The 26,818-nt window shown below is 36.5% G+C and overlaps 2 protein-coding genes and 1 long non-coding RNA gene across 3 annotated transcripts; 1 reads left to right on the forward strand and 2 right to left on the reverse strand.

Annotated features, from left to right (window-relative positions):
* The first annotated feature begins 670 nt into the window (after positions 1-670).
* Positions 671-17,640, forward strand: LOC136417562 (D-beta-hydroxybutyrate dehydrogenase, mitochondrial). The gene is made up of 5 exons (XM_066403318.1): positions 671-1,102; positions 9,682-10,008; positions 13,615-13,817; positions 13,870-14,062; positions 17,236-17,640. Exons 1-5 carry the CDS (start codon positions 788-790, stop codon positions 17,389-17,391), a joined length of 1,194 nt encoding a protein of 397 aa, XP_066259415.1. The 5' UTR covers positions 671-787; the 3' UTR covers positions 17,392-17,640.
* On the reverse strand, positions 15,836-17,047 carry LOC136417565 (uncharacterized). The gene is made up of 2 exons (XR_010752825.1): positions 16,819-17,047; positions 15,836-15,912 (listed from the first exon to the last, which is right to left on the reverse strand). It is a non-coding gene; the product is annotated as an uncharacterized lncRNA (long non-coding RNA).
* Positions 17,641-18,770: 1,130 nt separating the features above from the next.
* On the reverse strand, positions 18,771-26,613 carry LOC136417563 (DNA fragmentation factor subunit alpha-like). The gene is made up of 2 exons (XM_066403319.1): positions 25,755-26,613; positions 18,771-20,560 (listed from the first exon to the last, which is right to left on the reverse strand). The coding sequence occupies exon 1, from the start codon at positions 26,386-26,388 to the stop codon at positions 25,819-25,821; it is 570 nt and encodes a 189-aa protein (XP_066259416.1). The 5' UTR covers positions 26,389-26,613; the 3' UTR covers positions 18,771-20,560; positions 25,755-25,818.
* Positions 26,614-26,818: the final 205 nt, after the last annotated feature.

Raw genomic sequence — 26,818 nt, forward strand, 5'->3', positions numbered from 1 at the left:
ATCTGTCATACTTCCCCATAAATATTAATCAAATGGATACGGATCTGATGGACGTGCTGGCCAACGTAATGTCTCCATTGTTTGAAATGGAATGAAACGGGCAACAGTTGTATTTTTTAAAAGTCTCTATACTTTCTGATGAAAAGCATTAGTTTATTTTGCTTTTGGAAGTAGAAAGATTATCCCATAGAGAATTTAGTTCATAACCGTTTTATTATTTATGGGAGAGATTTCGACTTTTTATTTTCCGCTTATATTTATATTTATATTTATATTGTAGCTTTGTGCCGATCAAAATTTCACCCAAGAAATGCCTACATTATTTCTGTTGATGTAGGTTTGCGATTTCAATCTGGCACAGTAGGACATCGTTTATGAATTATTGTACCTCGCGAGGCCCGCAAAGTTTAATTTTAAATCGAGAAGTTGGAGACATGAATTTAAAAAAGAACTTTCTGTTATATTTTTAGAATCCAGTGCTGAGATCTCCCAGTGGTGTAGCAGTACACCTGCAAAGGCCAAAATTAGTGATTCGAAAACTGCAGAGCATACATCACGCACTATCCTCATATCGTTACATTACCAAGAAAACCGACAAGTTGGCTATCACGACAGCTGTTTATACAGATCTAAAGAAATGTATACTTGTGTAAAAAGTAAAGGATCAAAATAGATTTTGAACCGCTGTAAATCTCACGTAGCCAAAGGCACTTGACACTCCCGTATCCAGGTCGAGATCCAGGCATTCTGAACTCAGTTACTTCCGATTTGCCTGCCATTCAACAATATGAGCGGTCCTTTCAAACGGAGGTCCTCCCTGAAAGCTCTGCCCCCGATTCCCATCGATTATGTCAGAAAATCGTCGATCCGAAGACAGTCCTCAGTTTGTTTGCCCAGCAGAACCTCGCCAGGTACCGTCCAAGAAGTACCATGGGATGTCCTGGATCGCTGTATTCTTCCGGTGATTTGTTGCCACGGTGCCGCGTTTACTTTGAGCAATGTTTTCCATGCTCTGCAAATCTCTCAAGTTACTACATTTACGCTGTTCACATTCTTTACTATTGTGGTGCTGGGATTAGTGTTCTTTTATCATAATTTGAAGGTAAGGTCAATGTCGCTTCATTCAATGTTTGCATTAACAACGGCCAGCTGATGAAGTGGTTTCAACTTAACTGCTTTAGAAGTCAAGACTTCTGTATGAGAGTCACACTAAACTCATGCACAGTTTCTTCGCAAACCTCGTTTCGACCTCTAAATCTGTTAACTTCCAGATATATTCAAGGCACGTAAGTCGATAAGGTGAAAAATAAATTAATTAAAATTAACGCATTTGCACAATTATTGGGAAACAAATCTACACTGACTGACAAAAATCTTACCCGTCGTTTCGACTTTGCGCTTCCCTCATCAGGAATGTTTTTCCAACGCGAACCTACAAGGTGACTTTTAAGCGGGGAGAGATTTTAGGGCTTTTGGCATTAAAAAGAACTTTTATGTAAAAGTTGTAGAGTGGCCAAGAGCGAAGAAATCAAAATTATTTTTGTGTACGCAAAAATGTAACAAATACATAACAAAAATAAATTCATGTGTTTTCATTTAAAAGTTCACGCCATTTTCGCACAAGTGAAGAAATATGTTTGTTTTCAAAATAGAAAGGGAGCAAGCCGATTAGGTGTTTTGAACTAAATTTTCGAGGAACTTGGATTTGGCAGCAACCGCCTTGTCTTTGCAACGGTTACTGAGAAACAGAAAGTTTTTTTATGATGTTGCAAATTCCCGAAATTTCTGTTATTTCAGGAAATTTGAATGTTTTGTTGACGATTTCTTAAGGCACTTGAATTTAACAAAAATCATCTACTATGTTTTGCTTGGTTCAGTGATACAAAGTTACATGAAAATTAGTAGGAAAAAAATATGTTAAAAAAGATTTATTAAAAAATAGTAAAAAATAATAACAATAAAAATTTGATTTGCAAAAAATGGACTCTAGTTTTCTTAAAATGAACTTTGGAGAAATTCGTCGACAGAAACATTATGACATAATCACATATCCGGCAATCCTGCAGTAATAAAGCGGGGGAGCTGCAGGTTAATTATATGCAGCATAACAAAGAGGTTTCCATGACCTGATATTTCTAGAATACTCTGAAACTTAATACATTTTCATGCAGCACTAGAAGAACCTACCGAGTAAGGCTCATTTCCAGAAGTGCCAAGCAGGACAGTTATTGCAACATAGCCCCATATCATGCTCATAAAGGGTTAGATTTGACTTAGAAACGCCTGCATTAAGATGTTGGGGCGTGTCATGACTGCCTAGAAGTAGAAATAGTTCTCAAACTGGTTAAAAACTACAAGAAAACACATATCATAATCGGGACATACTTACAATCCCCGGAATCCTCCTTATTCTATCCTGCTCAATTGGTTCAAATGGCAAGTGTAATTAACATCACTTTTACCGTAACTCCCTCCCGTAATTCGCAATTTACCTCTAAATTCTAATCGATATCTAATAGCAATTAAGACAGAGGACAAAGGTGGCCCATCAAGTTTCCCCTCAAAATATCATAAAGCTCTTGAGTGACTATTAAACTTCCAATTTTTCATTTTGATGATCCTCCGTTATCTACAAAGTCTATAGAAACATTAAAATGGCGCCGCATTATTGATCGTCTTCTTTATTTCCATGAAAATTAGTTTCGATATTAAAGTTAACAGGACATTAACAATTTGGCCCTTAGGCCTCAATGCTTCTGGTTCTCAATCGGTGAACGCGCTCTACTATTTAGTTGAGCACTTTAGAGGTCACATTGACCGTGGCCCATTAATGCGCAACTTATAACCTTGAGGTTTGAGATGTTCTGACCTGTCCAACTGCAGCATGGGCCCCGATCTCACTGAACTATTACTGTTGAAGGTGTGTCCATTTCATTTCTACGTAACTACTTACGGCGAAGTCCGTCTTGACAATATGGAACCTCATTAACTGTGTCTGGAGACAGTTGTAAATTAAGTCTGGCCCTTGAATTGGAGCCCTCGCAACCTTAAGCATTATTCTCCTTTTTGGACAGAAAAAAGGAGGTTTTCGGTCGCGAAATAGTGCACATCTCTCCATGGAAGAGTTTTATTCAAGATGTCTCTAAACATAGTTCCATAAACTCAATCAGATTTTCTAGGTCCCAAAATATGACGAAAACTGCATATAAACATATATCGAAAACGAAGCGCCTTTCGATATATGTTTATATGCAGTTTTCGTCATATTTTGGGACTTAGAATACATAATAGAATTTATGGAACTATGTTCAGAGACACCATGCATTATAGTTCGTTACGCGCCGAGGATGTCTTAGGGGCTTTTAGTTTGAATACGAGTCATGTTAAGTAAAGTTAGAACTGCTTGTGAGTACTTCTTATTCGTTTACAGTTAGAAAAGTAAGATCCCCAATGCTATTTCCCTTGAGTTCCACCTAGAACTGATTCTCAGCAAACTACTCATCAGCTTTGATGAAAGCTCTGTACTGCACAAGAGAAAAAAAATTATATGGCAGGTCATTGGCTTCAGCAGGACAAACAGAAACACAAAAACCATTATCATATTGAAGAACAGAATGATAAAGTTGATGATGGAACCGTAGGGTCTATCGTTTGTGAGGTTCAAAGTGCTCAACTATTTGCATAGCTAGGCATTTCGCCAGTATCTGAGATATACTGGGCAAGGGAGAGATTCGTCAATAATTATTGAAGAGGTTAGGATCCACACCCTTAAAACATGTCATTAAGGGTGAAGGTCCTGACCCCAAAAAAATATTTTACAAATCTGGTTAAGAGGAACCAGAGGCAGTGTCTAACGGTTTTAATTAACTTGGTGCTGAGGCCATACATGGCAAGACTACTCTTCTTCTCAAAGAGACAGACAGGTTCGATTGTTCCTTTACAGTTGTAAAGGTAGGGAAATCTAACCAATATTACTTCCTTCGAGTTCTACCTGGGACCGATAATTAACAAGTTGCTCATCAACTTTGGTAAAGACTCTACGCATCCCGCACAAGAGAGAAGAATATTAATTTGTGTGGCAGATCCTTGGCTTCACGAGGACCAACAGAAATAAAAACCACATGATCACATTAAAAAAAATAAATACAGTTGATGGTGAAAGCGTAACTGCCAGATAGAAAGTCTAAATATACCATTTCACAGACGATTGAGAGTGTTAATGACAAAATGTTATTATTTCTTAACCATCTATACAAATAAGGCCAAAATTAGACAAAAATGTATTTTTTCGCGCACCTTAGTGACCACTAGGAACGTTTTTAACACCAAAATTGCGTTAGATCTAGAAGGTAGACGCTCAGGATATTTAACCGATTCTCTATCTCGCTTACAAGTTCCGAGACCCCAGTGGTCACCCGGAAGCTTGGGACATCCTGTATAGCTTCCACCATTACCAACTAATTTTTTAACACAAACCTGGATTAATCCGAAGTCAGATGAACTACGCTCTGCCAACCCAAAATAGATTTTGATTCTGGATTTCGGCTTAATAAAGAAATATCCAGGATTACCAGAGATCCAGGAACTGTAAGTTACAGTCTTTTCATGCGTGCATATTCTAAGAAGGCTTTAGCTGACCGTTGTAATCCTTAAAACAACCTGACATTTTGTGGGCAGGATTATTTTGATTTAAAAGAGTTATTGGCATGAAATGCACTAATGCATACTGCCATGTTAAAAAGGTTAAATTTTATGAACTTGAATCGTTGTAATATGACGTAAGCAAGAATCTATTTTTAAATATATTAAATAAGCTAAAGTTACTTTGGTTTTTGTCGAAAGCAATTTATCGTCCTTGAATTGAAATTTTAAGTAAATGAATCAAATCGAGAACAGAAGTTCAGGGATGAGACCAATTTAAGTTGCTGTGACGAAACGCTAACTAGCCCTGCATACCTATGGCTCGGTACAGCAAAATCTACGTCCCAATAAAACAAGAATGCATTGGAGTTCAAATAACTACATCTTTTAGGACAATTATTTCTCCATGTTTTTGAACGTTATTAGAACAGTTGAAAGCCACATTTTTCAGTTGTAACCGAGCCAGTGCCAATGAGCAATTTTTCTTAAGACAAGAGTCTATTAATAGCCGACTATTACCAGCTATTAAACATAGATTAATAATACCCACCTACTTATGGCGTCTTGAGTAATGGTACCAAAGGCCAATTAGGAAGCAAAAATAACAGCTCCACATGCTCGTATTACTCTGGATTACTAACTAAAATATTGACTACGGACTTATTTTCAAGTTTAGCACGTTATGAGGGAAACGTTTTGAGTTGGCAACGCGTCTCGAGTGTGTTTGACTTGAGCTTTCAGGAATTTAAATATTGTTCCAGAAATAATTTGTAAGCAAGTAGAGAACAACGTATTATGTAGCGAGTCTCATACATTTCGCTGAAATAATGTTTTAACCCAGTTAGGGTCAATAAATCTTAGTAAATGTTGAATCAAGTACTGAAGTAAATACTGGAGACGATGATGAAATAAGTGATAGAGTAAGTGATGAAACAAATGATAAAGCAACTTGCGAAGAAAATGATGAAGCAAATAATGAAACAAGTGATGAAACAAATGTTGAAATGAATGCTTCGTAGCTATTTTCTACACATACGACGTAGATATTTGACGCATTATACAAAAAAACGACTTGTGTGATCCAAAGTGTCACACAAATTAAAAAAATTTACAAAATTCGCAGAAGAAACGGGACTATCATACCAAACTATAGTTCACATATTACATATCCATATGAGCATGCAAGCCATACAGCTATACATTGTACTGCCACTACAACACATTAAAATTTAAATAGAAGCATTCATCAACACAGCAGAGAGCATTTTGAAGGTGCACCTTCAATCTGATTTTAGATAAAGTTAATAGCAATGTGCTAATGCCAGGTATTAGGTCCTTATGCCAGGCGTCAAGGTCGGACCATCATAATGCCAGGTATTAGGAATGGATCGTTTTTACGTCAGGTGTTAGAGCTGGACAGTGTTAATGCCAGGCATCAGAACCAGATCCACTTGACGTCGCTCCACATCACAGCAAGTCCAGACCAAGTCTCCCCTGTGTTCTGAATTATAACCATAAGTTTTCTCATGATACCTTCGTACTTTGCAACGTTTCTTCTTACATACAACGGGCAGTCCAAAGATGGTGTTAGGACTTGCGACGTATTGTTATATCATGGATTATAGTTATGTTATTTATTAGTTTAAATGTTCAAAGTGAGTTTAAAAAACTGATGTTACGCCCATGGACAACCCCAGCCATTGGGTAGTACTGTTGGAATTCCCAGCGCTTAACACCCATCTTCGGCTGAGGGAAGTTATTTTATGATTGGGATTTCCAGCACTATTCTTTGTCGGACCAAAATTGCGAATCTAAATTAAAGGTACCGCCAAACGAATACAATGGCTGGGCTCCAATAAAAGCCCAGCGACCATGCCTCTAAGTGCTACTCTTTAACGCGACAAGGTAGCCTAGAAGCCGCTAATGGGGCCTTATCGAGAGTACGTCTATGGGTGTTACACCTCCGTATCAGTATTTAAGGAGGGTGCGAAACTGAAGAGGCTCTCTTTTCTCGCTACTTCATCACGGACTCGTGCGCGCTAGATTCTTCTCGTCAACATTCTTTAAATAACGTATCTCTCGATATTGTATAGTTGTTAATGTTACCAATAAACCTTTGTTAAGTTAAGAAGGTTTAGTTTCTCTTATACGCGAAAACAGTGTCTCTGAGACTGCGAACTCAGGGTGGTCCTTCATAATCAATCAATCCAGTCCACGATCTACGTAGTTCACAGTTATCGTATCGAAAGGGGTGAATCGACCCAACCACGTACACGCGCCAAATTTGGACCAAACAGATGGAAAAGTTCCCTCTCCCGCTCTTTCTCTTTTTCCTTATTGATACTTCATAGGAGTCAGTACCAAACGTCACTGTTGGATAATCAGCAAAGAGAGTGTGTTTGTTAGTAAATCATTTATGTATATAAGAAGAAAACTATGGGAAAATGGGTTCCTCAGCCCTCACATATTAATATTCCTCCTCACTAGTGATAGCCCGCCCCATTAACCACCTGCACCTAGCAAATGAAAGTCCGGTAAAACCGGAGAACTTGGACATTTCCTCTGAGAATTTGTAATTTTGCAATTTTTGCTACAGTCCTCAGGTCGCAGAGTAGGACCTTGTTGAATTTGTTAGATAAATCGAATATTCCCTAAATAAAATCTATAATGTTATAGTCTCCTATTTCTCGTGAAACCCTACTGATACTTAGGAAGGTGATTGTGTGCTTCAAAGTGCTCAACTATGTGTATAGCTGGACACTTCTCTAGTAGACATATGTACTGGCGAAGAGAGAGGTGCACCTGTAATTATTGTGGAGGTCAGAAACCCCACCCTTAAAAGATATTAATTAAGGGTGGAGGTCCTGACCTCAAAAAAATATTTTAACAAGTCTCGCTAGAGAGAACCAGAGGCGGTTTTTAGCAGTTTTAGTTAACTAAAAGGCCACACACGTCACGACTGCACTCGCTCTTCTCGCAAAAAAACAGACAGGCTCGGTCGTTTCGTTCGGTTTTTCAAAAGTGTGAGCCACTTTTGAAAAAAAAATCGACAAATTCATTAGGTTTAACATTTTTTTTTAAAGTTAATTAATATCTAAATTGGTTTAAGTCAGGTCCAACCCTGTACACAAGTATTTTAACAGTAAATTTGCTCGCATACGATGACATTAGCGAATTTCCCCGGGATTAGTGCACACTGTAGGCAGTGTATCTTTGCCCTGACCTGAGCCTCAAAATAGCTTGTTTTCATTTTGTCAAGACACCAACATAAGCTTGTTCAATTATCCGTTATAGCTACCTCATGCTGACCTAACAATATTACATTATATTGTATATTAATAAATGGGGGCTTCAGGAGCTGCGCTATAGCGTATAAGACATGGAACGTGAATTACGCTTTAGAAATACTTCTGTTGCAAATCGGTATTTAGGCAAAAAAAAATGATTAAAAAAATGAATTTTTGGGATATACTTCTGGAGCAGCCCGAAAATTCTATGTCTAACTTAACAAGTTATAAAGCTAATCAATGATGTGGAAATGGCCCTATTGCGGCCATTTTATAACTTCCAAACCCACATATAAATTTAACGTCTACTTGGAGTTCAATCTAAAAAGAACTATCTAGGTGTTTATGGCAATATTGCCTTTACGATGCTTACACCTGCGGAATTTTAAGAACCGAAAATACCACGTTTGAGCGTTAACATCAACATTTGTTTAAATGCATCAATAGTCTCGTAAAACGTCCTAATTATTATTGTGGGCTGCTTTATTGTTGCCCATCATGTCTCTGATTACCACAGATTACCACTGATGGAGAATATTACGAGGGAGTCTGAGATTTCTTTATGAAGTAGCGTAGGCAGTAGCACTTAGATTAGGACTTGCCTCGTTTAATTTTTGGATAAGGGTGAAGATGTGATTACTGGTGGTAATAGGGCAATTCCACTGCTGAAGCAGCTTAAGCCAGCATAGAGAAAAACAAAAATAAAAAGGCGCCTGGAACGAGTTTAAACCTTGTTAATAAAAAAACGTTGTTAGAGCATGCTAATGCCTACTTAATTAGCTCAATATTTTTATGTTTGAAAATGCTTATGTGAAAATGCGTTTTTTTAATTATGGGGCTCGCCCAGGGTGTTCCCCGTACCAGTCCCACACTTGCTGCCTATTTTTTTCTTTATTATTGATTTTATGGCAATTTCAGGCAAAACAATTTCGTTTGTTCAACAAAGCATATTACTCTTTTTGTAAACAAGATGCTCCATTCTTTGCCGGCATAATGAAAATTAATCGAATCTATCGTGAGAAGAGCTAATTCTAGTAATTTTACATGTTAATTTATAAATTTTTCTCATTCAGGCGTATTCCCACGAACCGATTTTAATGAATCGATTGCGTTGATCTACAAAAGTCCAATGAAAATACCCGCGAGATCCCCGATTCATGGTTGCTGAACTTTTCAGTTGACGAACAAAAGTGCGAATAATCCAAACTTTGTCAGACAACAAATTGAATCGATTGGAAATCGCTAATAAGTCGAAGCCTTTTTCAAGCGAGTGAAACTCAAACAACAAGAGCGCGCCCTTTTTGTCCCGAGGAGCTGAGGGCGCCTCGCGTCCCTTAAAAGTGTATTCAGGCTGGCGCCATTATGATTTTTCAACTTAAAGGTTCAAATTCGACGATATTAGCGCCCTACTCATTCATAGTTGGCGAGCTCAAATGCCAATAAATTGGTTGAAATGTGGGCCCTGCGCCGATCTTAAAACCGAAACTTTCAATAGTCGATTTTTCCTTTGTTGTGGTGTGTCTTTTTTGTGTTGTTCATTGTGGTTTGACTTTTTTTGTTCTTCGTCTGTTTTTCTATTTGGTTGCTGCGACACAACCATACGGAAAAGGTGCCTTATGTGCACTTGGCAATATTCATTGGCAGATGTCAAAACTGACAACTGCATTTAATTTTAAACAGGATTGACATCTCGTTGACACGACGATGCAATATAATTCACAACAGACAGTATTTCAAGAGGCTTTTGTTTCAGATAACGGCGGCAGGCAAGGCAGTCCTGATAACAGGATGCGACTCCAAAATCGGCAGCGCCCTCGCCCGGCATTTGGATGAACAAGGCTTTACAGTATTCGCAGGATTTCAGGACTCCGCAGGACAGAACGCGCTAGTGGACGAATTGAAGGAAGTGTGTTCGGCAAGATTACATGTACTGCAACTAGATGTCACTAATGAGACTCAGATATTGGCAGCTTCTCTGAGCGTGGTGGAAAATCTGCCAGATGGGGCCCATGGCTTGTGGGCTGTTGTCAATGCTGCCTCTTGGGTTGCCTTGGGAGAAATAGAGTGGATTCCACAGCAGGTAAATAAAAATCCTGGTCCTGGGGCAACATAACAGCCCTCTTGCATCTGAAGATTCGTTTCAATGAGACAACAAGCGAACCAATTACAAAGCGTCAGATATATGTCCCAGAAGATTATTTATTTTGTTTATTAATGCATAGTACATTAAGATAAAAATCTTCTAAGACAGTGCATTGGCGCACAAATCTGAGTACCTACTAACTTTAAGTTCACCCAAAGTTTGGTTGGCAGCACTGCCCAAAAATATTTGACGTTTCTCGGCGTCATTTTTTTCATTTGCTACTTAAATGAATACGACTTATAGCCAACACAACATAAGAAAAGTAACCATAGCTGTACGGTTATAGAACTCATTATCACATTCCTAGCAGGACCATTATGCAGGCATAATCATTCCGAACTAGAAAATATTATTTATGAGTTACTGACAGTCCGGAACTGCCTGGCGAAACGAACATATTTATAGGGATTTTTTCAATTCAAATGATTTATACATCCATAATGCAAAATTATGTAGAAATTCGATATAAATCTGCCGTAATTGAACTCCAAGGAATTTAACAACAGTTCGATAATAGAAACAATTTACCTTAAAGCACAGGATGAAATATGATTACAAATACTAAGAAAAATCTTTTGTTTGGACAAGACTTTTGTTGTAACATGGGTATTGCGGACTATAAATCATGTTTTCAACACCAAGAACCATAATACCAAAACCATTAATCAGCCTGCGTTTACTACTTAACAATGATTTCGGTTGACGTGGAAAGCCCGTATTAAATAGAAGCAGTAAGTTAACTTATAGGACCCAAGTTAGATCACTTTTGAACGCAGCTTCTTAACTGCCAAAACGTCATTAAATACCAAAATTCTTTTTTTATACATATTTTCTTTTTAAAAATGATTTTCTGGATGTCTTTCAAAATTATTTAACGGAAATAGTGTTTTTCCACTAATAGCTCTATGAGTCACAATTATTCGAACCAGTTGAATAAATGTAAAATATGTTTTGTTAATGAGTTTAGATAGGTCAATAATAAAATAATAAATAAATAAATAAATAAATAATATGAGAAACAAGCATGCGGTTCATTACTTACCTAGCGAGCTAATCGGTCGTAGTGTTCTCATCACATCGCTGATTTATTTATGGTTGTCACGGAAATGAATATTGAATAAAACGTTACCGTTATGTTTTTGATTTTATTTTTAAACCATTTTTAAATTATTTTCATTTGGGGTAATTTTATTCTGATTTTATAAAACCTAATTAAATCTTGTATGTGAAAAATTGTAAACACACTGTGTAGTAAATTACTTATAACCCCCACATCTTAGGTCCCTAAGCGTTACGCGCTTCTAGACTTAACCTTGCCCTCGGGCCATAATAATAAAATGCACTTTACGCCCTTGGTATTTAATATACTAACTAGCGCCATCTATTCCCAGTGTTTTAGTGGAAGCTTGACCTTTGGCACTCTCTGCTCCCTTACCGGTCACTTCATTGCTGCGGTAACTCTTGATTTCAGTGTTATTTGAGTCGTTTCTAGAAGGACGCTTTAACGCTAAACAATATGCCTTAGAATAATTTATAAATGGAGAATTTATAATGGTCGCTTGTTAAATACATCAAAAATTCCCAAAGGAACAGACAAAGTCCCAAAATAAAGCATCTATTTTGGAACTGAAAGCTACTTTGAAATTCGCAAGAATTTCCATCAGATTCAAGAGGAAATATCAAAACGTGAGTGACTGGGGACAGAAGGGTTCTTTATTTGAATAATACGCTTTGAAGTCATTCCTTATAAAATTTTCCGTACTTCAGAGTTTTGACGAGGCCTGAAATACTTCTTGCTAGAGCGAATTCAGGTGCAAAAGGACTTTAGTTCATAAAATTTAGGAGTTTTTGCTTCGTCGTAATAACTAACATCCGCACTGTACACTGAGCCGGACACTGAAAAATTGTAATATGGACCACAACCGTGGCTGGAAAACTTATTCAAATTACCTACTCGAAAATTTAAATGACAAATCTCCCCCAAATGTGCGGTTCGGTCGGGGAATCCGGCCCTGCAGCTACCAGCAAAAAAATGTCTGACCTACGCCAAAAATTATCCACTAATTTGGACGGGACAAAAACTCATTCAGGTTTTGCACACGTTTGTTCTATCTCGCCCTTTCTAAATTGGAGTTTGGTTCGCCGTTGATTTATGGTGGAAATGTTCAGGTCTGTACGACGTTTTGGGCCTAGTTCTGTGGTCACAGCGACACAAGAAATCAAATTCGCGCAAAGGCAAAGAATGGTCATTAAAAAAGGGAATTACTTAGGGGAGGTTGGTAAAGGCGGAATAGATATTCGTTTGCACCCCATTTCTAAATGAAATTGGCAGAATCATTTAAGAATGAGCGAACAAGAGAGTCAACATCTATTATAGAGACACTAATTTTCTCCTTTAGAAATATATCGAAATCGTTAGTGAATGGTTCCACTTTATGTTAGTTCCTTCCACATATCTCACTTCCGCAGATTTCTGTATGGCGCCCCACTGCTTGTTTCTAAATCAATTTGAAAATTTCAAGATTCAACAAGAACATGTTGCGTCAAAAAGTCTCTGACGTAGCACCAATCCAAAAACGTGTAAAAAAGCTGTTTTCGGCACTAGTTGCACAATCTTTTAATTATCTGTCCCTCCTGTCGTTCTTGAGTCCCTGAGGCTCAGCCAGTAGACTTCTGGTAGCTTCGCCAGTGAGATAATTTCCTTCCAAAAACAAAAGATTCAGCGGAGAATAAAGAAATTTCCGAAAGTTCCAAGAATTTTCTTATTGTATTAAAGATATTACAGCTGTAAAACTGGTGCATCTCCCAGAAGCTTAAGTCCATTCCAGTTTGAAAAAACAATTCTCGGTCTAAAATGAATTTTAGTCCTTTCATAAAAAATATTGTTTCTCCATTTTGCGCACACACACAAGTCAATATGGAAAAAAAACAGCCACGCTGCATGTTTTCCTTTAATAAGTAGCAAACCCCCGAAATTTATTAAATCAAAACGTGTATTAATTCATATACAGCGTTTATCTACCAATCACAAACATAACTATAACTTGCAAAGCCATAACTCACCTCTCTTTTCAAGTAAGAGGAGCTATTAAGCCTGCCAGACCTAGTTAAAGAGAGCTATAAATCATCAAAACACTTTTAAAAGTAAGTTGTTTCTCTGGATAAACAAGCCCAAGCACTATGCAAGTTCAGCGTACCTCCCATTAACTTCGCTCTACTGAGAATCATAGTTTAGGATAAATTTATTAGGTTTTGAGAAAGTCTCTCACAAAATCCCCAGAAGAATCTGCAGAGCATAGAAGCAGGTACAACGGAATCAGCAGTTGGGCAACGGCTTGAATTTGCGACAAAAGTGGCGTCGCTGCCTATTTAAATACCGTTGAAGGGTGACGGAGATTCTAGAACTCGCGCAACTGTTAATTCTGCTGAACGCGACCATTAGAAAACTTCAAAACCGGGAATGCACTGTATCGCTTCAGTACCACTTTTTGCGATTTTCACAAGCAAACTCGCTTTGACAATCAATTAAGTATTAATTTTTAGGTAATAAGAAAAGCAACAGAAATCAACTTCCTGGGCCCAACAAGAGTCACCCAAATTATGCTCCCACTGGTTCGCAGAGCCCATGGAAGGATCGTTTACATGACGTCAGGACTTTGTAGGGTGGCTGATCCGGTCAGAGGGATACATTGTGGTTTATTAGCAGCCATTGAAGCTCAAGCAGAATGTCTACGAAAAGAGCTGAGGTTCGCATTTACACAATAACAAAACGGGGATGTTTAAAATATCATTGTATAGGTCTCGTGGAGTGGATGTGGTCGTAGTCGCACCTGGGGAGCTGACATCTGGCAATACTTGGGTATCCGATCAAATCATACTTAATCAAGCCAAAGACATGTGGAAGCAGCTATGCCAAGAACAGAAGCTGGAATATGGGGAGAAGTATTTCGAAACTGCCATTAGAAGCCTAGAAAAGTACTCGAAGTCTCCTGTAAGTATTTTTTTCAGTACACGCGGATAACTCATTGAGATTCGGTGGCCCTATGTTGCAACTTATCCAAGAAGACGCAGTATCCACTTGCCTATCCAATAGCAGCCTTGGGCACTCTAGTGATCAGAAGTAATAATCTATGACTTGTTCAAGAAACTCTCCTTTCTTACTCCAGAGGAGGAAAGCACTTTTAGGCACTTTAGTATGTAAACTTAACATTTCGCAGCCTCATTTTCATAAAACATAGCTTTTAAGAACCTTAGATTTTTGTATATTAGAGCAACAAATTCTTCCTGGAAAACTTTACACTGTGAACTGCATTGTTTAAATGTTTAATACTGCCCTAGCTTTGGCCTGACCTCAATCCCTACAGGCGGCGAACACAAAACGATTGTATAAATTCATGATGACCTTTTAAAGTGAATGAAGTTAGACGTAGAAATGAGTTAAATTAAACGACAGTTGGAAGGTTACAAGTGAAATTTAAAGCCAACTTCGAGAACTTTTCTAAAATTTTCTAACTTTTCTTTCTGAAACATTCGCTAAAATAAGTCAGACTTAATATATCAGGCAGTATGAAGGGTCTCGAAAAAACATAAATATCGCACATTCCATTCCATTTTAAACAATGGAGACGCTGTGTCGACCGGTACGTACACCAGATCTGTTTCCATTTGATTATTATTTATGGGAAACTATTAAAGTCCTCACTATAAATGTGTATCCATCGAAGTTAATGAACTATGAAGGAAGATCAAGTGGAGATGATGGATGGAGATAGATAAGCCCTTTGTTGAAAATCACTCAACAAGAAAATAAAAACTCATTCGCTTTGTCCCAACCTTTTTCGCAATTTAAGCCAAATAAAAAAAAACCTTTCATAGATGATTTGAGGGCTGCTCCTCTGGGCAAGTGTAAAGGGAGAAAAGCAATAATTTTCTGTAAATAGTTTAATAAAATTTATTATTTGGCATCTTAACAGATACGTAACATTACAGAAATACAAGTTAAGCAACGTCTAGTACAGATTGTTCACTATGAATGCAGCGTTTCTTAGGCGACTGCGAAGCTGAAATGAAGAGCAAGGAATTAATTGTCTCACTCTGTATGAAACCATAGAAAAACGAATTAATTATTATATTCGCCTCCACGAATCAGGGACTCCGTTATAAATTGAATATTGCATTGAATTCGAAATTCTGTTACTCACCAGCATTCTTCTTCGTTTGTCCTCAGCAGTTGCAAAATTCAAAGCTTCCTGCGGCCAATAGCAATGATAAATCCACCTAGTCCTGTTCGGCTCGTAAAAGAGTTGAGGTCCTCTAATGGCGTAATCGTAATACATTTTACTATGCTCCGGATACGTGTAGTATTTATGGCCATAACGGTCATGATGAATTTGAAGCACCATGTTTCCTGCAGACAAAATTAGTCGAAGTCGTAAAAAGTTTTGGTCGTATAAAATTCTGGAAGTTCGTGAGAGAAACCAGGTTTATCTTACAGTAAAACATTATATATTCCCAAGAGTGTTCCCAAGTCCACGAAACTATGAGCAAGGGGAGGGGTTAATTTAAAACGCACCTTAAAGATATATTCCGAGAAGTATTCCAAAGGTCAGTAAAGAATGAGCAAGGGAAGATGTTAATTTGAAACGTACCTTAAAGATATATTCCGATGAGTGTTCCCAAGGCCTGGGTAGAATGAACAAGGGGAGAGGTCAATTCAAATTACTCATTACACTTTAAGGTCATTTGGAACGTACCTTAAAGCAACTATGACCAAGAATCCAAAGTCTATCTCCGGAATAGCCAACGCTTTAATACCCAGATTCACAAGCACTGGACACTGACCTACGGATTTAGACTGTGTCCTGTTAAGTTGTGTATTTATAGACCAATCAGGATCGCAGTTCAGATTTAACCTGAAGGTCTCGTCATGCGAAGAAGAAATTATTCAAGTTTCTATTTCTGTTCTCATTATTCTGCATATTGTTTCCATTTTGCAAAGATAATATGAAAAGCGTGTCTCAATTTAGAGCATTTGCATTTTACAAAAGCCAGTCGGGTCAGGTAATTTAGTTTTACATAGTGCTTGCATTGTCCATACACTGTCCGAGGTAATTTGGGTTTATGGAGGTCACACTAAACTGGCGGTAAATAGTTAAATAAGGCTGACATGTTTCCATGTTAAGGTAATTACTAAATGGGTATCAATAAAATAATGCTAATTTATTCATGATAATTCAACAAAAAATAGGTAATATGGGAATTTGGATCGTTTCAAAAAAGAGTTGTTTCTCGCCTGCAGGACAATAATGACTCGTAAATGACTCATTATTTACCTGACGAGCTAATGAAGGTAGCGAAAAGAGTCAACAATATTATGAATACCATTTTTTTTTAAATATGATCTAAGAATGTCTATGCTTTTTGAGCCATCCTGTAATGATTTCGAGAATAAACTCGTACTAAATTCCCAAAAATCGCTTTTTTTAAATATCTAAATAACGAATGATGATAAATTGATCTTTGCACTGCATATGATCTTCCAATCGTAACACGTTTTTTTTAGTTTAACCCCCATGGTATAGCTATGTAGCTCTTGCGGTTTCAGAGATCTTCATGCGATATCACCCTGTATAATGATTTTATGTTAATTAGTTGCGTGATTTACAATTTCGGAATGCTTAGATTGGAATCCAGAATATTAGCTTAAAATAGGCATAGAATATATGCTTAGAGGCGGCAGGTACTTACAATAACGGATAACTAACAATTTTCGTTTTGTTTATTAAAATTCGAAATATCACAGTTTGGTCGGGATTGCGTCCTTTACTAACGTACACCGATGTTTTCAGTAGATTTATAAGTCGGAAATTTTGAGCCAATGCCAAGAATTTTCCTTAGAAAGCAAATAACAAGTAGATTTAACTAATACGTGCCCTCATTTATCTAAAATAAGATCTTATTTCGTCAATTTTATCCCGAGATATAGCCAGCAATTTAACTGTAAATGAAGAAATGTGTCCTGCAACATTTCACTGCGTCCACTTGAGAAACATATGAGAAACTATAAATATTTAAAAATATCAAATTCTGAACTGACGAGGATCATCGCCCATCTACGCCTGATGATATGAAATCATGAACATTTAAGAATCATTTTTGTTGTAGGAAACTGACTTGACTCCAGTTCTAAAGGCCCTGAATGATGCAGTTACACGTACTTTCCCTATGATCAAGTACACCCCAATCTCCAGGCAAGAAAAGATAAAAGCCCTCATTGCTGACTATTGCCCTAGAGCCATGTACGATTTAATTTATGCCTGAACCTATCAAAGACGAATTATGTATTTAGATTTTTAGTAAGTTTAATGAGCTTAAAGTTTAAATCAATTCATCGGTTTGTCGTTTATGAATATGTCCAAAAAGGAATTTTATTCCTCTTTTCCCTTGTTCTCTGTCGCCACGATAATTATTAGTCAGTGAACGACTTGTTATGTTGTGGCTTCCTCCGCTTTTTGTTCACTCGTCAATATCAATGATTGTTAATTTTCAATAAAATACCGAATAAATAAATCCATTGTTTTGTTTCTACAACAACTATTTATTACTCAATTAACCCAATTTGAATTACATATTATAAGACAATAACTTGTAGTTGGATTTTTAGTATGAATAAATTAATAAGAATATCCTTGATAATATGATAATCATTATTATGAATAATACAACTTCCAATTCTACAGTCCTACGACGAACAGACTTCAAACCCCTCAATTTCACGTTGGGCGACCCCAATTCAAAGCCTGTTTGTGACATATTTGGCACTAAGAAATGTAAAAAATGCTACAGAGGATTCAACATTATTCACTGCTAAATTATCAAAGTGCGGCTGACTTTATCATAAATGCAATTATCATGGAGGGCAGCAAACCCAATCGAGTTTTGAATGCATCCACGACGGCATTTATTTTTTTATTGTGTGTTTCTTATTTTTCCTTATTATTTTAATATTTTTATTAGCCTTTTAATTATTTTTTTCAATTATTACTATTATTTTGTATTATTCATTATGTCTCGCACATTTCATAATTTAGCCCTTATAAGTGCTGGCACTATTGAACAACAGAGAAATTTCTGAACAACAATAAAAGGAATGCCGCATTAAGTAACATGTTGATTTCCCTGTAAATACATCAAAATGTGACGTGCATATAACGTGGTATGTGTCCAATAATATCGATAAGGCAATGAAATACAATCAATATAAAAACGGTGATTACATTGAAATATGCTTCGGGACAACTTTTATTAGTGAACTTTCGGTCAAAATTCCTGTATGCGTTTACCTAACACTTAGATGAATGACGTATTTATCACAGCAATAGACAACCCAATTCCTAAATTAATCACTAATAATCTTATCCCATTATCAATGCAAGTAAAAATTTATTTATTATCATAATTCTTACTTTTGATTTGCTGTATTTTGAAGTGTTTGTTAATTTCCCATAAGTTAACCAACCTGGTAACTGTAGCTTAACCATAGGTGTTACCTGGGCATTTAACAAATAATTCCTATGAGATTCACGGATGAAAATATGTGGCATCAACGCTCTATTTTTATTACAAAGTCGACAATAATAAAATAACTTCCATATGGGTACAGGGCAATAATATGAGGTTTCTTATACAAGTATACTAGGAAAGGGTTAGGGTGACATGTGATACAATGTGCTTAAAACCTACATGGATGGGCAGTACTGCAACCGATAATCCCGTGCGCTTAAATGAGAATACTCAATACCATGGGCGAGAGTTTAAAATTTTTTTCGTCAACTAACTGTTGTTTGTATAGTGTGTGCATAACCAATCATTAATGACTCCCAATAATGAACAATTTTTTTAATACGCATTTTTATTATAGGCAGCCAAGTATCTCGTAACATTCAAATCCATTGCTAAACAATCACATAAGCAAAATTCTTTTCTCGTTCTGCTTGACGCGTTTTGAACAGACACAGATTTAAGACATTCAATTTTTGAACAATTTGACTTTGAAAGATGTCATCTGTCATCTGATATAAGACATTCAGTTTTTGAACAATTTGACTTTGAAAGATGTTACCTGTCATTCTGCTTCTTTTCATGATTTTGTCACTGTCATAGACTGTATCCATTCCTCATTATCAAAATGTTCGTTGTTCAAATTGACTTTATGAAATATTTTATTTAAAGAATCGTAGACGTATTGTTCTTTCAAGGGCGACTACGATTTTATCAAAAGTTGGTTACTTTTTTAAATACGTTCTACTTTCCACTGAATTTAGTCTCGTGTTCCTTATTTTATTCCAAAATTAACTTGAAATTTTAAACGTTTAAATCAAAAGGTATGCACTACAGGTCAACTTAAAAATCATTGGCATACTTTTATTTCGACTACAGCTACGAATTTTTAAAAATAATAACTATTTTTTTAAATATGTTCTACTTTCCTCATATTTCAGTCTCGCATTCCTCAATTTATTCTAGGATTAGTCTGAAATTTTTAATATTTAAAGACCAAAAAATGTACTATAAATCAATGTAGAAGTCATTGGTATACTGTTATTCAAAGAGGAGATACATTTTTTTCAAATTAGAATTATTTTTTAAATACATTCTGCTTTTTCCAGATTTCAGTCTCACGTTCCTCAAAACTTAAAGAATTAGTCTGAAAACGAATGTTTAAAGATAAAAGAATGACCTATAGATTGTCACCCCAAGGGTAGTTAGGATTTATCAAAAACGGACTATTTTTTTAAATACATTCCAACCAAACATACCAATTAATGGTCAAGTCACTGGTAATCATGATTCGAATGCATAGGTAGAAAGGTATAGGTACTGACATGAAGAGTTATACTGGGTGATTTTTTTAAAGTTAAATGACACTGTTACTTAAAACTAATTCATACAAAGTTGATGAGATTTAATGAACATAAAATGTGCCCCCCTCGTCTCAGACATTTAAGTGTTTCAAATCAACCCACTATGAACTGATTTCACATCAATGTCTAATTTCATATTAAAATCATTCACCCTGTATATATATACATGTTTTGCCCTGCATTCCTGACGCTGCCACCCCAATGGTTGGGATAAACTAAAATGCATTACTATGCTCTGTGACAGCTAACCCAGATCCGATGTTATTAAAAGCCCTTTTGGCCTTATCGCCTTTGCATTATACAGGCCCATACTTTTTCCATATTAAAGGTGTGCCGAGTATAATGGGATTATTGGTTGGAAATACCCCGACAATTCCATTAAATATCAGTGAATAATGATGTATACAATAGTGATGTCCAAAGTATACTCAGCTCTTCGTTTACTTTGTGACTATATAGTGTAGATTTGATGCGATTGAGCAAATGTTTGACGCCGTGACATAGTCGGTTACTTATTGGCAAATCTTCAGTCTTATTGTTAAACTTTTCTGCTATCGGGAGACCTCCTGAAACAAGAGAAAAAATCGATTTAGAAATGGAAAAGCGTGTCTCAATTAATTTAGCACCCATTACGGTGATATTTAATATACGTATCAATGGCTAAAATACAGGACTTCAAAAGCCGCAGATATTTGGACACACCTCTTTTACAAGAGACAACATTTGATTTACGCCACACGGGAATGTTGGGGACGCGGAATCTTTCAGTATTCGACACTTCACAATCGAAACTTTCAGGCCGAGGTAAGAGAAGACTGGAGGCCGGCTTCAAGGAACAAAATTTATCAGGAATTTTCAATTAAAACAAAAAGAAACGCTAAGAATGACGAGAATTTAATAAAAATAATATGAACATGAGAAATGAAGGAAGAGGCAAGAAAGTTGATAGCTCTTCTTATACATAGTTTAGGTTGCATATATACATACAGTGTGGGAGTTTTGGATAGAACAGTCCATATAACTAAGATGCCAAACGTATGTGGCCAAAATCCTCGGACACGTCGATTTTTATTTTTACTTGCGGTTCTTTTTATGGTAAATTCGTGTATACAGGGTAGTCCAAAAATCACGTACGACCACCAACTATGTTTTTTCAAATGGAAACACCTATTTTTATTTCATTTTTTAATTCTACGCAAAATTCTAAGTATGTTTCATGTACCATGTTCTATACCTAAACGCAGCAGGTCTCGAGTCCTGGTCGCGTCCAGGGTCCGTCCAAAAAAATTCTCATCAAGTGGGCTATGAAATTATTTGAGCGCGACCCCGCACGTCTTTTTTTTTATTGCTTATTTTTGTTTCGCTTTTGTTTATGCCAAGTAGTGTTCTTCGTTGCTTTTGATTTATTGCAAAATGGTTCGTCATTTGACAGAAAAACAGAGAATCGAAATTCTAATTATGAAAGAATGTGGAGATAGACAACGTCCACATCAAGAAGTACGTGTTTTATCTAACAATAAATATCCAGATGATGGTCCTTCAGTGCACTCCACAGTTTCTAAAACTTTAAATAAGTTTTCTGAACTGGGACATGTCAGAGACAATTTACAGCACCGGTCTAAAGTACCCGAAGAAGTGCAATTAAACGTTTTATTGCAGCTACAAGAAAATCCACATAATACCTCGCCAGTAATGGCTGTTAAGAATGACATCGGCCACACTTCTGTTCTGAAGTATTTGAAAACTTATAAATGGGGTCCCTACAAATTACCACGAGTTGGTTGGTCCACGAATTAAATGCAGATGATCCTGATCGTAGAGTTGAGTCCTGGGCTAACATGATGGAGAGGTGCAATACTGATGCTGCTTTTGTCAACCGTATTATCTTCTCTGATGAAGGTACCTTACGGTACTGTCAATAGACAAAACTGTTGCTATTAAGCACCCCAGAATCCTCATTAGATGATGGAGGCCCACACTCAATTTCCAAAAAAGGTAAGTGTTTGAGCCGGAATAGTTAGCAACAGAATTTTAGGACCCTATTTCATTGACGGAACATTAACGGGTGAAAAGTATTTAGAATTGCTCATAGATCTCGTTGCTGCTCGTGTTAAGCTATATCCAAATGAGAATCACCCTGATGTTCTCAGTGATACTTTATGGTTTCAACACGATGGAGCACCCCCTCATTATCATGTTGATGTTAGGGCTTATTTAAATTACATTTTTCCTAAACGCTGGATTGGGAGACGAGGGGTAATTGAAAGGCCGGTACAATCACCTGACCGCCTTTAGATTATTTTCTATGGGGTTATTTTAAGAGTAAAATATACTTTAACCAACCAGCAACTATCTAAGCCTTAAAAGAAAGAATCCGTAATGAAATAAGAACAATTACCCTAGCAATGCTTCAAAATGTCAAATAGAAGGATTCATCGTCTTGTTTACAGTCAAGAAGTAGGCGGGATCCAATTTGAACATTCAATTTAATTGTTGCTTGTGGTTTTATTTTGTATTAAATCGGTCCTTTCCAGGACCAAAGAAATTTTAAAAGAAATCAAAAGTTTTAGTTTTTGATGAGATGATGAGACCTGTTGCGTTCGGGTATAGTAGTACATGAAACACACTTAGAATTTTGTTTATAATTCAAAAATTAAATAAAAAATACGTGTTTCCATTTGAAAAAACAAAGTTTATGGTCGTACCTGGTTTTTAGACCACCCTGTATATATGAATTTACCGTAAAAAAAACCGCAAGAAAAAATAAAAATCGACGTGTCCGAGGATTTTGGCCGCATATGTTCGACATCTTAGTTATATAGACTGTTTCATCTAAAACTTCCACTGTATAAATTGAATTGAATTGTATAAATTAAATTTGATGTTTTATCATTGCTTTGATAATTATTGATGAGCTACCACCATAATGATAACGATTCAAGATCATTTATTTTATCATATATGCGCTTTTCGCAATTAACAACTATTTTCCACCGCTGTTAAATTTGATTATTAACGCTAACGGTTTACTTTCTAGTACCTGCACACAAAATAGAGTTGTTCGTGTTAATGTTGATATTAATTGCTCTACAGAGCAATTTTTACATCTGATCAGGCAAACGTTTTTCCGATGTAAAATTTAATCATGATAAAATTATTTTTCAGGGAAATTTACTGGATATTACGATATTTCCTTCAACTATTTAATTATTATATAGAAATTCAAGTTTGTGTTGGTGTAATAGGACACGTGTATCTTATGTGCTTCTCAGATGGCTCTCTTCACGGTGATACCAATGATAATGAAGTAAGTTAAGTTAAAAAAAGTATTCATATGCCTCGGCGAATGTCATGCATCGATGATTTTGCAATATTGAAAACAAAGTAAATTGTAAAACTTTGTAAATTTTTTAAATTTTTAAAAATTGTAAAAATTGTATGTCCCCGGATGGGGTTGCCAAGAGGAGAAAGTGTATTATTTTTCATTTTACGAGAAAAATGCATTATTCGTGAAAATTTTTACTTGTTCCAAAACGGTTGAATCAGTTCTCATCGTTTCAATTTTCCTTTTCGTTACAAAGAAAAACATCTCCATTTATTTCAGATTTTTTCTTAGTCTTAAAAATGTATTCTCGTTTTCGCAGTAACCGCAATCAGGACTTTTATTTATTAAGCTTTTAATACAATAATTCAACATAGAAGAGGAGACTACAAATAAAAATTTCACCCGATCCATTCACCAACTTCTTAAACGCACAACGCTAGTCTTCAATCATAACTTCTACGGATCTCATCTAGCGGTAAAGACGCCATAGAACCCCCCATCCTCTCTTTCAAATATTCTGCATTCATTTAACTCTTTTATATCTCAGAAAAACTAATTGAAAACTGTTTCCACAGTCCCTTTAATAAAAAGTTTTAAAAAAGTGCTCCTTATAAAAACCGGTTTTATCCACTTTGCGAAAATGCCTCTACAAGCGCCAGTAGGAAGGAAAAAAAGTAGGTCACCAAGGTTATATCCGCATTCCAAACATTCTACGTGACGTGCGTTAGCGCCGGTTAGAGATGTATTACTTAATAAACAACTCTGAACGTATGTGGGTCAGTTGGCCACCATAGGTAAGAGCGACAAGGAAAACGTAGAGGCAAAAGCCGAATATAAGGACGGCAATATGTGTAATGAAAGTCTGGTCCGCCATGTATCTATCCTTGTGTCACGTTCCCAGATCATATAACTTAGAGAGAGACGAATGATACTCTTGTATCATTGACTTTCCCAGATGTTTTTTTCGTTTGTTTCATCATAACCTCAAAAATAATTGTTTTGATTTGATTATAAAATCCTTGTTATTGTATTAATTATAACTGAAATGTAGTTAAATTTGTTGATAATAACGATGTGTCTAAGTGTAAGACTTTGAGAGCACCATTCTTTAGTTATCCGCCCAGCAATTTTTCTGAGCTCTTCAACAGAATTGACATAGTAGGTCCGATTACTTTTAAGTTTAGTCATTTGGAAAACATTCCAAGCCCAACTTTACCGTGAGGAGTCTTTTGAATGATGATGATGAATCTCAGGTTTGTGAAATATTACCCTTGTATATTTTCCCATGTATGAGATAGATTGATCCTCTCTCGAAGTTATTCCTAATATAACCCTCATAGGAAGTTTACGAAAGTATCCTTCTTCCTGGCTATGAGGAAGAACTGACATTGTGCATTTGGGACTCATTAAGTTCCTTAAAGTATATTTTATGAGTATATCTAAAGATTTATTTTTCTAATCACAATGGCTTGGAGGGCAATAAAGCCTGGGATTCCTCTCAAGACAACTAAAAAAAAATTTTATTGTATTCACATTTTACCCACTGTAATCTTGTATCAGCCTGATTGAGAAACACAATCTATTTCTATAAACCTAAATTTTGTTAGATTCAAACTTCCAATTAATATATGTATGAGAGGTCATATAGTGCCGTTTTCATATATACAATTCTGTTAGAAGAAATACAAAAATTAGGTTGAACAACTAGGCAAGAAACAACAAATCTACTGTAGTATGATACTGAATAGAAATCAACAGCATGCAATTAAAAATGTACCTACACTACAATTTTAGCTTCCTACAACAAAAAAAAAACTGCTATTCCGCAGGGGTTCAAGAAGAGAAATTTCAGAGAATTTCATATAATTTAAATATTCACCTTTCATACATTTTAATTTACTATTTATTTTCGTTTTTCTAGTATTTTTTCCTAGGTTCTGAAAATGGTGACACATTTGTCACTAAAATAGTATTTGTCCAATCCCTTAGGGAAAAGTGAATGTTATTCTCAGCTAGTTTTAATTGAAAATAGCATACCACAACAACCCCTGCTGGTGAGTGATGCATTATTCCCAAAAATTAAGAAAAGAACTAACAATAACCCCTTAAACATAAAACATATTTTAAAAAAATCAAATTTATTAAAATCTTGGAAACATTACGAAACAGATATAAAAGAGCATTAAACAAAAATGATTATAGACTTATAATATGTACTAGACAAGTAGTCAATCAGCCACACTTTTAACATTATAAATTTTAAGTGTCCCATGTTAAGGCAGAAATCATAGATGGGCAGAAACCCACTATAAGTATCATCACTGTTACCCCATAACTAAAAAAATAAATTACCTATAACTAAAAATAATAAATAGCTTATTGTACAGTGCTCAACTAAAACAACTATTATCACATCACAACAATCATCAACTTACATTACAATAGGGTCATTTTAAAAAAGTAAAACACCAAGTGCAAGAATACAAAATCGGCGATCACTCAATTCGCCTCCGACTCCGCCGCCTCCTTCTCCTGGTACAACCTCAACAGATCCATGGCGTCTTGAGCCTGTCGTTTTTCGCACAAGAATCTTCCCGAAGCCTCCTTCAACTGATCCAGAAATATTTTGTCTGGATACGTCAAGTCCGCTAAAGAATCTGGATCCATGTCACTCAGCAGTTCTAATTCAGGCCCGCCCAACAGCGACAAATGGCACAAATTCGTTTTTAAACGACCTACCAACCCTGCCAATTCATCGCCCTTGGGATCGTCGACCTGGTCTTTGCTAAGGTTACACGTTGGATATGGAGGGCTCCATTTCTGGTTGGCGGTTAGTACCATTAGACTGGTGTTTGGGTCTAGAGTGGCGAAGTACTCGTCATCGTCGATTTCAGTACCGTCGGCTTCCAGTACCACTGTGAACTTGTTGTCAGTTACGTCTTCAAGTTTCTCTTGCACTTTTAAGGTTAGGTCTTCCAAAGAAGTGGCCACGACTCCTTTACGGACTTCTCGAGTGCTGTTGCAGATTTTGAACGGTTTTTGCGTTTTCTGGGGGCTCTCAGATTCCATGTCTTAGATCGTTTGTTTACGCACTTTTCGCGCCGAATAAATTGTAACTGCACAACAATCGCCCTCGCCCAGTAACGACAACGACAAAGCAGAAAACATTCACCGAACTCCGACGTCACATTCTTAATGCCGCACGATATTTGGCGTCATAGACGAGACGGTCGAAAGGTTACCGCCCTCGTATGGTAAGCTGCGCGCTGGGCTATGACGCAGCTACCGGCACCGGGTAGAGGCATTTTTGTCTCACTCTGTAGATTAGTGTAGGTTTTAAATGGTAATGGTAGGCAAAAAAAGTGTAAAATGGAGCTGCATAAGTCACAATTGAGCTGTAGGTAAAGTTCAATATTCCAGAGGGTTCACTCGTAGCGGTTTTATTATTGGTTGTAGAAGAAAACGGAATAGAATACTTTCTATAACTCCTAACGTGACT

The sequence above is a fragment of the Euwallacea similis genome, chromosome 28, assembly GCF_039881205.1.
Source record: "Euwallacea similis isolate ESF13 chromosome 28, ESF131.1, whole genome shotgun sequence".
Taxonomy (NCBI): domain Eukaryota; kingdom Metazoa; phylum Arthropoda; class Insecta; order Coleoptera; family Curculionidae; genus Euwallacea; species Euwallacea similis.